A 14,336-nucleotide genomic window follows, 5' to 3' on the forward strand; every position below is an offset into this window, starting at 1 on the left:
TAAGAAATGGGAGGGACGGGGGGGGGGGGGGGGGAGAAGCAGTCCCATGGCACCTTAGAGACGCATAGATTTATTAGGGCATCAGCTTTCATGGGTAAAACCCACTTCATCAGATGAACTTGAGTGGAAATTAGAGGGTGTGTGTGTGTGTGTGTGTGTGTGTGTGTGTGTGTGTGTGTGTGTGTGTGTAAAAGAAAAGGAGGAAGTTACTTATCAAGTGTAGGATCAGTGTTAATGAGGGCAAGTCAGAGTGGATGTGGCTCACTCTCAGCAGTTAAGGTGTGAATACCAAGAGAGGGAAAATTGCCTTTGTAGTGAGATAACCAATTTAAATCCTTATTCAGTCCTAATTTGAGTGTACTGAATTTGCAAATGAATTGAAGTTCTGCTTTTTCCCTTTGTAATGTCATTTTGATTTTTTGGGGTGGGGGGCGGGAGGAGGATAGAAGGATGGCTACTTTTAAATCCATTAGTGAATGTCCAGGGAGTTTGAAGTGTCTCCTACAGGTTTATGAATATTACCTTTCTTGATGTCTGATTTGTGTCCGTTTATCCTTTGGCACATAGACTGCCCAGATGGCCAATATACATGGCTAAGAGGCATTGCTGACACATGATGGCATATATTATGTTAGTGGATGTGCAGGTGGATGAGACACTGACGGTGTGGTTTATGTCACTAGGTCCTGTGATAGTGTCGCTTGTATAGATGTGTGGACAGAGTTGGCAATGGGCTTCATTGCAGGGATAGGTTCCTCGGTGAGCGTTTCTGTAGTGTGGTGTGCAGGTGCTGGTATCTGTTTCAGGTTGATGTCTGTAGAGGAGGATTGGTCTGTCTCCCAAGGTCTAAGAATGAGGGATCATTTTTCAGGATAGGTTGTAGATTGTCAATGATGTGCTGGGGAGGTTTTAGTTTGGTGCTATAGGTTACTTGTACTGTAGTGTCCAGGAAGTGGATCTCTTGTGTGGACTGGTCCAGGCTGAAGTTGATAGTGAGGTGGAAACTGCTGAAATCCTGGTGGAATTTTTCAAGGGCTTCCTTCCCATGGGTCCATATGATAAAGATTTCATCAATGCAGCACAAGTAGAGGAGGGATGCTAAGGGATGGGAGCTGAGTAAATGTTGTTCAAAGTCAGCCATAAAAATGGTGGCATACTGTGGGGCCATGTGGGTACCCAGAGCAGTGCCCCTGACTTGAAGGTTCAAATACTCCCCCAATCAGAAATTGTTGTGGAGATGGTTGTGAAGATGACCTTTGCTATTGTGAGAAAAGCTGCTAGTCAAGAAACATTGCAAAAAAAACCAAACTGTATATAAGTAACAAATTATACCCCTGTTTCAATATACTTTCAAAGCCATCTAGACCTTCAGGAGCTATAAAATATATATTTAGATACTGCAACAAATATGATATGACATGGAAGGGGACCATGTCCCCATAGGAGTTACTGAAGGACAGTCCAACCCTTATTAAAATGGACTTCCCTGGTTCCACTTGCGGTAGCTGCGAACATTGTGGACTCCAGGTTAGTCCAAAATTCAGCTCTCCAGATGTTAATTTTTTTTAAATCAGAAGGAACTGGTTGGCATGTTTTGTAATGACAATTTTTAAGTCCTAATGCCTGCCCCAAGGAATTACAAATGTATAGCCTTGTTCATACCAAGCAGACAAACACACACTTTGAGAAAGGTTACTAATATGTTAGCAAAGGAGCAATTTTTAAAAAATTAACTGTATAGCTGCAAATCCCAGTACAGCTTTTATTTTCCTAGTACTTGTAAACACTCACAGGTTTTAGGTGATATTTCCTGATGGAAGCACACTAATTCACATCAGCTTCAGTGCATATGTTGGAGGATAAGGACTGTGGTCATGAATTCATTACTACTATTATGATGCTTTTTCACGCAAACATTGAAAAGCCACCAAATTTCATATTGCAAGATAAATGCAAACACACAGCTGGTTCCAATGGCATTCACAGCTCTCAGATCAAACATGTAATAAGAGGAAATTACTTATCTGTACTTGGAAGTTCTCTGCAATGTGCGGGCCCTACTTGTTTTCGGAATGGGAGTGTACATGTGCACTCATGCGCCAGAGCTAGAAGGCCTCTCTTGGCTTTTCCAGTGATACTTTTACCAAAGCATCCACAGCAGAGGGGATAGACAAACAGGAATCACACATTTCGAAAAGCCTCTATTTACAGGTAGGTAGCTGTCTCCTCCTCTTGATGAAAGTACTATGTGTAGTACAGTGTGGCCCACTGCAGCATCAACATTTGCCCCTTGGGCAATGATGTGTCGTAGTGGGATGTCAATGTAAGCACAGAGCACCATGCTGCAGCCCGACAGATGTCTTGCTACAACAGGTCTGTAAAGCAGGCTGGTGTGGCAGCAGCACATTAGATAGCACTCAGGGATGCACCTGGACATCAATTTGGTGAGTCACTTTGAAGAGGAGGCTTTGCCCTTGGATCAGCTGGCAATGGCTACAAACAGTTTCATCCATATGCAAAGATCTAGCTCCACAGGACCTACAATGCCTATGGCATGGTGGACATCAAGGGAGTGCAGGATCCTGTGTGCATGGGACAGAAGACAGGGAGGTGGATGCACTGATTGAGGTGGAATTCTGCCACGACCTTTTGGAGGACCTGAGGGTGCAGCTGTAAGGAAACTTTATCCTTGTGGAATATGGTGTTAGAGGGAGGGTCACTGACATGTCTAACTGAGGTAATGGCCAATAAGCACAACACTTTCATGGAGAGATGGGAGAGGGAGCATGTTGCCAGTGGCTCAAAGGGTGGGTTTGTGAGGGCAGAGAGAACAAGATTCTAGTCCCACGGGGTTGGCATGGTGGGCTTGAGTACTGCTGGGAAGGCACTGAGGAGAACTATTATGAAACAGACACTGCTATGATGCATATACATGGAGTTGCCCTCCATGGAGGGAAGGCATTAGGTGCTGCCAGGTGGACCAATATAGAGCAGTGGGCAAGGCCTGACACTTGGCAATTGTAAAAGTAGTAGAAGACAAAAGGTTCGGGTATCACACTCAGTGGGGGATGATCTGGGGGACACTATGAGGTGAACTGTTTCCATTTAGCTCAGTAGCAGGTCCTGGTGGATGCCCATTTGCATGGGTAGGATGTGTCTCACCAGGGTGGAGCATGTTCTGTCTACCCCTGTGCACCATGCAAAACCCAGGATGTGAGGTGAAGCGAGCCTGGATTTGGATGCAAGACCCTGCCCCAATCTTGTGAGAGGAGACCCAGGAGTCTGCAAAGGTAGAGTGGCGTGAGGGCAGAGAGTCTGAGAAGTCCATGAACCAAAACTGACTCGGCTGGAATGCTGAGTATTATGGTAGCGTGGTCCCAGCAAATCTTGTGTAGTGCTTGCAGGATGAAGGAAACGGGAAAAGAGCGTTGCCCTATGAATCCTCCTCTATGGCTCTTCTGAAACAATCCAGGGCCTCTTGTGGTTCTTATGGGTGGCTATACTGGATAGGAGTGCTGACCAGCATCAGTAACCAAAGGGTTAAACTCAGGTAAGCTAGCAAGAGTGTGGGCAGGGGGCCAGAACCACCAGTGGGATGCAGTGCTGAAACTTAAAATCCCGCTGCCTTTCTCTTTGTGCGAATTCTAAGAAGGGCTGGAGGGAGCAGATGCAGTACTCAGAATTACCGTGACTATAAGAAATATTGAACGTGGGAGTGAACTGGGCCTCGAAGTACAGATCAGCACAGATCGTGAGTAGAGGGGAAAGGTGTATTTAGCCACAATCAGGGTATTTTGTGTTTCCATTTAGCCCAGAGATGTTTTCCGTGTTTTAATTTGCTTTACTCAGTTGCTCTGTAACACCTAGCAACCAAGTATGCTTTATCAAATATCTTTTTGTTTTGTTAATAAAATCACCTTTTTGAAAGCAATGATTTGATTTCCTGTGTCCTGGAAAGAAACAGGTCTCTGAGCATGAGTTTGCATGCCTAAGACTAAGAAGTCAGCTACCAGAGACTGCAATTTGTTTTTCCTCTTTGTTTTCTAAGCTCTCTTGTGGTAAAGGAGCTTGGGGGTACCCCTCTGGCAGAAGTCCAAGTGCTCTCTTCCTGGGTTCAAAAAGAAAGGTGTTTTCTTTTATTTCACTTGGTGGTGGCAACTGCCCCCCAAAAGTCAGTGAGTCTGTGGCTCTGGGGAGTTTTTGTAAGTGGAGCCTATAGGTATTTAAGGTCTCCAGAGTGGGGAACAGCCCTGAGAGTGGCAAAGAGATCCCAGCATGGGATCCCCTCTTATGGAAAAGGTATTAGAGTATGGCAGTGTGCAATTCTCCCTTGCGGCTGAGGAATACACATTTCTCCCCAACAGGTCCATACATTTAGCTGTGCAATCTGGAGATGCCAATTTCTGCAGGTGTTGGAGTGCCTGTTCAGTTATTGTTTGTATGACACGAGAGACAGAGTAAAGAAAATCTGTCCCCAGACAAAATACAAAGCCCAGTTGTCGAGGACTGATTGCCTTTGTGTGTGCTTGCCATAATTTACCAACAAAGCAGAATACCACCTGGTCAGCTCCATGGGGACCTAGCACTGAAATCTCAGAAAAAAACTTCATAATTGGCAGGCTCCCCAGCCCCGCCCTCTTCTCCCTGAGGACTGGTCCCTTTAAATGCAGGCCCCACGGCCTAGTCCTTTGAAACGCAGGCCCGGCGGTCTAGTCCAAGGTCAAAGCAGGCCCTGAGGCCTAGTCCAGCACAAATGCAGCCCGGCAGCCTAGTCCACGCTCTAGGTGGATGAGGTAGGGGGGTCCTGGCCCTCCCTCTCCACCGGACCCCAACCCAGGGCCCTATTAGTGGTGGGTGGTTCCCACCACTGGCTCGGCGGGGAGTTCTCCCCGAAACGCACCGAGCCCACCGGGGTATTCCCTGCCCCTTGCCCTGGGTTGCTTCCTACCCCAGCCCTGTGGCCAACGGAGACCCCACCTGCTGGGCTGGCAGCGGCCGTGACGTTGACAGGTCCGGCGTCTGGGGCAGCAGCACAGGGGTTGTCCACCACGGCAGGGCGGGCAGCCCCCCGGGGTTGGCGTTGCGGGCACGCTCAATCCAGGGACATTAGCAGCAACGGCGGTGGTCCCGGCGGCAGGTCCGGCTGTGGCTCTGGAGGTTGGGCAGGAGCTCCTCCCTCCCCGGAGGCCAGCCCCAACTGAGCAGCCTGGCAGTCTTTTATACTAGGGCTGCACTGCAAGCAGGCCCAGCAGGGCTGTGGGGGAGGGGCATATTCCATCCAATAGGCGGGCTTTCCGCCCCCCTGTTCAGTGCGGGGCAGGCCAGCCCCATCACAATAAGAAACAAACTGCATGGCATTATGCTCCTTGAAACTGACCCATCAATTTGTGCACCGTCAGTTTTACAGCAGGCAATACCAATTCCTCCTTCCAGTGATTCCATAATATACAATATATGAATCCTAGGAGTACTTCAGGGGAGGTGAAGTGGATGCAACTACCAAAGATGAAAGGTTCAGGGGACACAGAGGGTGGTAAAATTTGCAGGAGGTTCCACCAAGAATAGAAGTAGGAAGCCAGTATCATAATTACAGCATGTTACAAAAGTATTACCTACATATGTAACATTGGACAGGTATTACAAATCATTAGGCATAACCAGTAGCTGACTTGCTTGGTTTGCCCTACACTACCAAGCCTTCTTACCATCAACGCTCTGACAAATTCAACCTGGTTACTACCACTCATTCAACAGTTATTAGGTAATGAAAGCATACCTATATACTTTTCACAATCACAATCTGGGTGTCATCTGGATCCAAAATGAAGATACCTACCTGAAAGTATGACAGTGATATTCAGCACAATAAATATGCCACAGAACAAGCCAACCCTGAAGGTAGTCCATGCTGGTGCAGGCTGTAAACAGAACAATAATTGTCTTAAGGACAGAATGTTGATTTATCTCCATTAGTTTTCAGAATAAATCTGAAACCAATTGATGTAGCATTTTATCCTAGGTTTTTATACTTCCTTCCCCTTCCAAATGAAGTTTCTTAAATCTAATAAGCACAACAGAGCACCAGCCAAGAGCATTATGAAACATTAGAACAGAAAGCCCAACCGTATTAAGGCCTTCTGAGAAAACTTCTAGGTCCATCAGCATTCCAACACAGGAGAGCATGGCCAGAAGCATTTATTAACAGTAAGTGTGATGTGCTAACATTTACTTCCCTATATCATTCTGCCATTACTTCGTCGTACGTTACCTGTTGTGTTCACTCCCACTGGGGCATCTGGCATCAGTCACTGTCAGAAGACAGGATATTTGGCTTGATGGACCTTTGGTCTGATCCAGTATGGCCATTCTGATATACTAGTGTATTACAGTACCATTTCCAACTCTTCTGCAATTGCAGTAGGTTACTTTTTCTAATCACCAAATAATTTAATATGCTGGTGATCTCTGAGGACCAGCAGAAACACACATTTCAATGTATTTGTAGTTTTACATTCTTTTGGGGAGCAGAAATGTAATCTGACATGTCAGCTAATCTGGGAGGAAAAGAGGAATTATGGAATTTATAATTTCACCTGAGCAGCTCCCAAGGGTGGGACTCGTAAACGCTTCATGGCCTTCTGTCTATCTCCATCTTCTAACTCATTGGTCACCACGGCCTATGGGCATAAATCACAAGAAGTCAATATGGGGTCTACTCAGTGAAAGAGAAAGGGGTAGAGTGATGACACATTACACATTATTACAAATTACTCTTGAAGATCACTGTAATTTTACATATGGAAAGTTAACAGCTGAAGCCAATATCCAGACAAACCCACAAATTAGAAATGACCAATGCCAGAAACTAATGGCTCTTTCAAATCAATTAACAGTTGCATTGGTAATTAAGGCCTTTCCTCACAACAGTATTGGAGCTCAAGGATTATTCCTGGTGAAGGGCGAGAGGAGCTGTGTTTCGCCACATAAAGCGGAGGGAACATATAGTTCAGCATCCTCTACCTCTGTTTCAGAGATAAGCTGGTTGATTTTCTTGCAAGTATAGAATGGTGCCACCTCCACGTGGGCCACCCGCCAATCTGCACCCCGGGGTGTCTCCAGGATCTTGTCATGCTTCTTCAGGATCTTACGAAATCCTGTGAAGTTCAGGTTCTAAAGACAAGAAAAATAAAACATCCTTTTTTAGTCTCAGCGAACAACAAAGGATGTTGAAAGATGGTAATATTCCAGTGATGATAAAAAAGAAACAGTAAATAAGACTGTTAATTAGTGACCCTTTTGGGAAAAATTTTCAGGATGGCTCTTTGGTCTACAGAGTTATTAAATAAAGGACTAAAAATCATTATTAAAAATAATAGTAAGGACTAAGGGGAATGAGGGCATGAAAAATATGGAATTATCTGTAGAGAACTTATTAAATCTAATACCACATTCAGTCTCATGATAGTAATGTATGCAATACCTGCAGCTATTAAGATAGAGATAATCAAAAACACAATGTAAGTTCAGAGAAAGGATTGTGTCAATACCATCCTAAAACACATATTGTATACTATGTTTCAAAGGTTAGAAAGCAGCAGATGATCTCAGATTGCTAACTCAAACACAGAACTACAGGATTTTGGTGGTTGGTTGGTTGGTTTCGGAATGAAACAGATGTTTATACATAAAACAACACAAGTCTGGAAGACAAAAGTGATCAAATTAACTACAAAGCATGAAACAAAATGGACTAGCCATGGTAGAATATGAACCTAACACAATGAACCCTGTGGAACATAAATTTTTTTACTCTGCATAATAAAGATGCTGCCACCACTCCTTCTCTTACCAAATGGTCAATCTTGTAGATGAAAATTCACTGCAGATAGCTGGGCTTTGGCTATACTGAACACTTTTTCCACAGCAATTTTGAGCCTAATGATCTAGTTGTACAGTCTCTGGTAACAGTAGCTCATTCAATTATGTCCTGTGTACCATATCATAGTTTGTCTATATACTAACAGTTGTTAGCAAGAGCTCTTAACTGAAATTTACACGTGCAGAAACAGTTTAAGGAGAGTAATTCTGTAAGACCAAAGTTTCTTCTAGCTTGATCCTCTTATTCATGCACCCACTGCACAGGTATTACCTACTTGTCTTTTGGGGATATTCTCTCTTTTGGATAGGGAAGCCTACTGACTTCCTATTTCATTCATTTTAAAAGGAAGATGAACACAAATATTAGAGAATACACAATAGTATAGTATAACACTCAATAAAATAGATCTGTGTACAAGAAAACTTAGAAAGCATTTAACACGTCATGGCAATTAAATACAGTCAAGTGTGTTCCTATAACAGCATTTTGCATTATGTGCACAGAAACATATCTGAGTTTGAAGTCAAAGCGAACGGATAGCATTTGGGATCTATGTAAGGTCACGCCCACAGCAATCAATTGAAAAAAGGAGAGCTAATATCAGAGTTATGTATAAGCCCAGATGAATTTGTTTATTTTTAAATACAGTACACAGTAATGGAAAAGCTCATTATAGCAACTGGGAGTAGACTGAAGACTTAGGATGAATCATATTTGAAATACTGTGATATCTATGCAAAGAAATCACCAAAAGCACTTCATGTTCTACTCAGCTTATTCAGCCTAATATTAAATATACAGATCAGAAAGGGATTTTAATTTTTTATTTATAAAAACTAGCCCTTAAACTAGATTTGAGAGAGAAAAACAGAGAATGGCACAATTCAATGCCTTTGGGAGAAGCTCCAACTACTCTACTGAAATGATTTTCAATCTAATTATGCCTGGAGTGATTTAATATCAGACCCCCATTGTGCAGTAGGTAAGGAAGAAAGAGAGAGATGGGAACAGGAAGCCAATGCATTAATGATCTGCATTACCACAAACAAGGGAGACTAATTACTTTCTATTGGAAAAATCCAGCGTTTCACCCCTGGGACAGCAGAGCCTTGTTTCATAAAGTTAAAATGAAAAATTGTAACAAAATGATAATTTTGGTCACAGATTTTACTGTTGCCTTGAACTCAATAATGCTATTTGCTGGTTTGAGTTATTGTAGCTCTTTGGCTCTTAGCATAACTCAGGAAGAACAGCCCAATATTTTTACAATAAGTAGCCTAGAGTTCTTCTTGAGGTGGAGTTTCCTCTTCTGACAGCGCAAGTTCCACGACTCCAAAGCTGTGCGCTAACCAAGTTAACACTGTTAAATAGCAGTTTCAATAAAAGCGTTTTGCAGTGATACAATCACAAAAGCTAAAAAAATCAGAGGAATAATTTAGTCTGACATTCTGTATTTTTCTTACTACTGAAGATAGTTTCTATTCAAAAACAAAATTTTCTCCTCCGCATTCAGCTTCAATTTCTGTTAGATACTAAAGTCCATACGCCTAAATTAAATATCCGTTTGACAACACATAAATGGCTAATACCACAAACCCACTCTGATGACTTACATTATGCAATTTAATGCAAAATCACGTAGGTGGAACGAATAGGTTCAGAGAGAAAGTGCTTGCTTGTATGTAAATTTCTGTTAATTAGAAAATTCAGGATCATAAGCAGGTCAAATAGATGTAGTTTTAACTAGAGATATATTGATGGTTTGAGCACTTGCCATTCTTCCACCATAATAGTGGATTTTAATGCTCCCTCTTTTTACATCTTATTCGCTAGGCTAATAACTCAATTTGCTTTTTTTTTTCCCCGTCCAAAAGCATTATCTTTAGGCTGCTAAAATAAAGCCAGCGCTTTCTATGATGAATTTAAACAGTTTATGGCTATAAATCCTGAACACTCCTTTTATGTTCACATTCTCATATCAGTTCCTCTATTGGAAAGATCCAAGCTGTAGTTTTACTATTTGGGTCATCACCTTTTTTTATATATTAAACTGAGGAACATTTGAGGATGATCAACGTTTGGCTGAAACCCACACATAACGGGGCTGTTAAAATTACTCCATGGACTGGTATCCTCCAATTTTAAGTAGCTTTAGAACTGGTGCAAGAATTTTTTTCTTCTTGTTCGGACAAAAGACACCTACCGTTTCTACTTAATTTTCCCCCTTTTGTAACCTAACTCAAAAAGCTTCACCACTATACAAATTGGAGCCTGAAAGAATTGTAAATATATTTGACATAATGCCACCCTTGTCCACCTCACGTTCTATTTTTTCTATACAGCTTAGTACAATCTACATTAACATTACAATTATGAGATTCTTCCCACCTGGTTTCATTTATGCCTCACAGCTTACCTGCCATAACTTATTAACTCATGCAGTACTTACCACACTGCCTACATTTGTGTTCAGACACAGTCAGTCTTTTTTTTTTTTTTAAACGAAAAAGGACACTCATCTGTTTTTCTCACTTTCCAACCTAGTATAAAACCCTCAAAGATGTCTTGCCAGTTTGGGGTGCAGATGAGTCTGCTTAAGTGGAGACTTATAAACTCAGAGCCTGTTTGAATTTGTGTCACTGTTCAGTGAATTTAAAACTATCTTCTCTTTGGCAGAGTCTCCATAATCAGTGACTCCTTGCTGCCTTCCTGACTGATACCAAAAGCCTTTCAGAGGAATCATTTGCATAGTCCTCATCTTACCAGGCCATTCAAATTATTCCTGATAATGAAATCCTAGTGCCTAGTATTCTTTTTGTAAAAGAAATAAAAGGAAGAAGCTGACCAACATGGCTTCACCAGGAAGTGAACAAAGATCTGAGGATTGTGAACTTAGCTGTAAGTAATTGAAGGCTTCCCATAGTACAGTGGTCCCCAACCTTTTTGGGTGGTGGGCGCCGCGCGGGGCTGCTGGGCCACCCAGGGGCGGGGTCTGGGCCACCTGGGGGCTGGGCCACCCGGGGGAGGGGCTGCGCTTAGGCAGCGCACCTTGGGGTGGGGCCAGGGCTGGCTCTAGGTGTTTTGCTGCTCCAAGCAAAACATTTTTTTGGCCGTCCCCCCAGGACAGGCACTGAGGAGGAAAGTGCCCCTTTCTCTTTGACTCCCACCACACTCTCCGGCCAACCCCAGCCTACGTCCTGTCTCCCCTCCATACACATCCCTGTCCACACACATCCCGACTCCTCCCCCTCCCCCCCATGCACGCACGGAACCCAATTTCCACCTTCTCTCCCCTCCCAGGCAAACCCGACCTCTCAGTGACTGGACCCAGTCCACCCCTCTTCTCTCCCCCACCTGATCCACCCTGTACCCTCTTCCCTCCCAGCGAAACCAGATCCCGACCAGACCCAGTTTGCTCCCCTCTCTCACCTCCCCCCAATGACAGAATTCCGTCTCCTTTCCTTCTCCCCACCAAATCCTTGTGTCTCCTCCCTACAGCACGCACGGAAATGTCGAAGCACTCTGGGGGAGAGGTGAAAAATGTCAAGGGTCCCCCTACTTCCCTTTCTCTGCAGCTGTACACACACCTTTCCCCGATGTGAAGCGGGGTGCCGCAGGCGCCCCTCCCCTGCAAGAGGAGAGAGAGGAGCCGCCAGGCCAGGGCTCGCCTGCAGCCGCTGCAAGGGATTCTGCGGCCAGCAGCTCCCGGGGGGGCTGCGGAAGTGCGGAGGGACTGGCGTGGTAATGTAGCTGGCTGGCAGCCCTGTATAAACACCAGGGAGCAGGAGCGAGCCAGAGCGCTGGGTGGGGCGCTGCCTGCGCCAGGGTCCAAGCTCCTCGTGGAGCAGGCGGAGGGTCTCCCGAGTTCTCCTGGAGCTGATTAGACAAGAGGCCGGAGGGAAGGGGATAGATGGGGGGAGGGGCTGAAATCAACAACAAGCGGCGCGGCGGCAGTGCGAGTGGGGCAGCGCTAGGCGGGTGCACATAAGCGGCGCGGGCACCGTGTTGGGAACCACTGCCATAGTATAAGACAACAGGCCAATTTGCAGTCTTCTTTAACACTATTTGGACCAACATTTGCCAATCTGAGAGCCTAAAGGAAAGCATGTTTATGGATTTAAACACAGTGTCTAATGTTGGGAAATGCGGAGTGACATCAAACCCACTAAAGTCTAGGGAAGCTGAAACCCATCAGAAAAATCTAGCTACTAAAGCTTTGCCTTTCTTATGGAACTGTAGAAGGTAAATCTCACTGGTGTGATTCCATTTGGTAAAGTTCCCTGCCATAAATTTGCCCTATTTAGGTGTCTATATAAGGATGTAGGGGCTTTGCTTTAGGCACCCAAGTTTGAATATTCTAGTTAGGTCTAAAGTCTTAAAAAAAAGTGGTTTGAAGTTGCCAGTGACAGACAGACAGACAGACAGACACACTATATACAATATGACACTTAAAGAAAAAAAATTTAAAGTATTAAATGCCAAAACACAAGTTAGTACAGTTATGAGCCATTCTTCCACAAAGATGTAAAATAAAATAACCCACCAATTAAACTAAATTAAAGGAACACACACATCAGTCTCTACAGCCATTACAATCCCATTTTTTCTGTGCTACAAATCTAAATATGCCTAAAATTGTATTTGTTTGTACTTGCCTTCTTGCGAAAAAAATGTATGCCAAGTTGCATCCCATAATATTTAAAAGAAAAGTTAGACACTCCTGGAAAAAAAGCGGGCTTTAAAAAAGAAAATGCTGACGCAGTGAGGTGAACAACACTACTACGGTCATGTCAAGAAATGAAGAATAAACAGCCCCATCTTTCTTTCCAATATTATGGTAATAGTTTCTAGACTCTCAAATCTGGCTTTGAAAGCAAAGAATACGACCTCAAAATCATTGTGGAGACCTATTCATTCTCCCATTCTCTGCCTCAATGGTCTGTCCTCTGATTGCAATGAGATAAGTCAATCCAACAACCAAGAATGGAATGGACACTTAGAGCCCATGGGAAAACTCTTCCCTTCTTTTCTTCGTACCTGATAGTTCTGCAGTAAGATGAGGCTGAGGTAGAACTCGCTGAAGGCCAGTTTTAGGTCTCTGATGTTCCTATGGTGAACACGCTCCTCATGGGACAGGTGGAAGACTGCCTTTCTGCGCTGCCGCAGTGTGGTAAGACCACTAGTTTCTTTCTGTGAATCCAAAGATGACTGGAGTTCATTCTGAAGGGTAGCGAACCTGCGCTGAGCTTCTGCAAGCTTTTCTGTTAGCAAGGAAAAGGAACTGTCAAATAACGTCAATGGAGGTGGCAGCAACCCGTTTATGAAGGCTGCAATATCGTGTGAGTTATATCACTAAGTGCTTTTACGTAGACAGGCTGCTCAATGGAAGCATTAACTGTGTGACTTAGGGCATGTGTACACAAGAAGTTACTGCATGACAAGCCAGTGAGTGAATCCACAGTGCATTAGGCCTGTAATTCGGTAGAGTCACATACCGGTTTGTTGCACAGTAACTTGCTATGCAGAGAAACCCTTAAATCACCAATCCCTAAAATTTGATAAAGATAGAAATAAATAAAGCAGCATTTATTTCCCATGATTTTACAAGTATTTCATAAACAATTAAAACTCACCCCCCCCCCCCCAAAAAAAAAATTGGTAAATATCCACTTCTTACAGGTGGGCTCAGAGAAGTTAAATGATTTTCCCTTTATTAGGCACCATGGCAGTAACAAAACTAGAAATGGTACCCATGTCTTCTGACTTCCAGTCCTGTGCTTTAACCTTAGACAATGCTCCCTCTATGAACAAAAATATTTGCCATTAACAAAAGGAATCCCAGCTGGCAAAGCCCATCCTGACCTCTAGCCATAAATGTGTGCATTATTTAGAATTCCTGTCAGTCAAAACTCCTGAGAGGGGGTTTTCCAGCATCATCGCTAGAGGAAAGCATCAATCTGCCTTCCTAGCCTTCCTGCAAAACAATTGGTCCATCAGCCCTCACAGAGAGAGGGAGGCTCACAACAAGTTATTTGTGTTGTTCTCCAGTCCTTCAGTCACCCAATTGTCATAGCATACCACAGCCTAGAACTCACAAGCGATTTGCTAGCCTCAGCCCCGCAAACAGCTATGATTACAGGCGCACACCAACGCATCCAACACGGAAAGCAAAATACTGCATAAAATGCCAAACTCATTTAAAAGATATCAATGGTTGAACTTTCACATTTTCTCTTGTCACAAGAGTGACATTAAGCATCCCATGGGTGGCACAGTAAGATGCTTTTGCTTTTTGGTTCTCACATCTTAAGATGGCGCTAAGCAACACTCACAAGAGCCAAACTTGTAAGCCAATATGAAACCTGACATCAGACAGTAAGGCACTTCAGGTTTCTGTGTATCCACTGCTAGACAGGAAAATGTAATGTTTCACATGGGCATAAGGAAATGAAAGAAA

The 14,336-nt window shown here is 43.8% G+C and overlaps 1 protein-coding gene across 2 annotated transcripts in view; it reads right to left on the minus strand.

Annotated features, from left to right (window-relative positions):
• XPR1 (xenotropic and polytropic retrovirus receptor 1) overlaps positions 1-14,336 on the minus strand; it is a 167,513-nt gene that overhangs the window by 44,636 nt on the left and 108,541 nt on the right. For both annotated transcript variants that reach the window (XM_075936816.2, XM_075936817.2), the window contains exons 4-7: positions 12,917-13,140; positions 7,021-7,170; positions 6,594-6,677; positions 5,837-5,918 (exon numbers count right to left, since the gene is read on the minus strand). In XM_075936816.2, the coding sequence (XP_075792931.1) occupies positions 5,837-5,918; positions 6,594-6,677; positions 7,021-7,170; positions 12,917-13,140 (540 nt within the window). The remainder of the gene's footprint in view (positions 1-5,836; positions 5,919-6,593; positions 6,678-7,020; positions 7,171-12,916; positions 13,141-14,336) is intronic.

The sequence above is a fragment of the Pelodiscus sinensis genome, chromosome 9, assembly GCF_052426305.1.
Source record: "Pelodiscus sinensis isolate ZL-2025 chromosome 9, ASM5242630v1, whole genome shotgun sequence".
Lineage (NCBI taxonomy): Eukaryota > Metazoa > Chordata > Testudines > Trionychidae > Pelodiscus > Pelodiscus sinensis.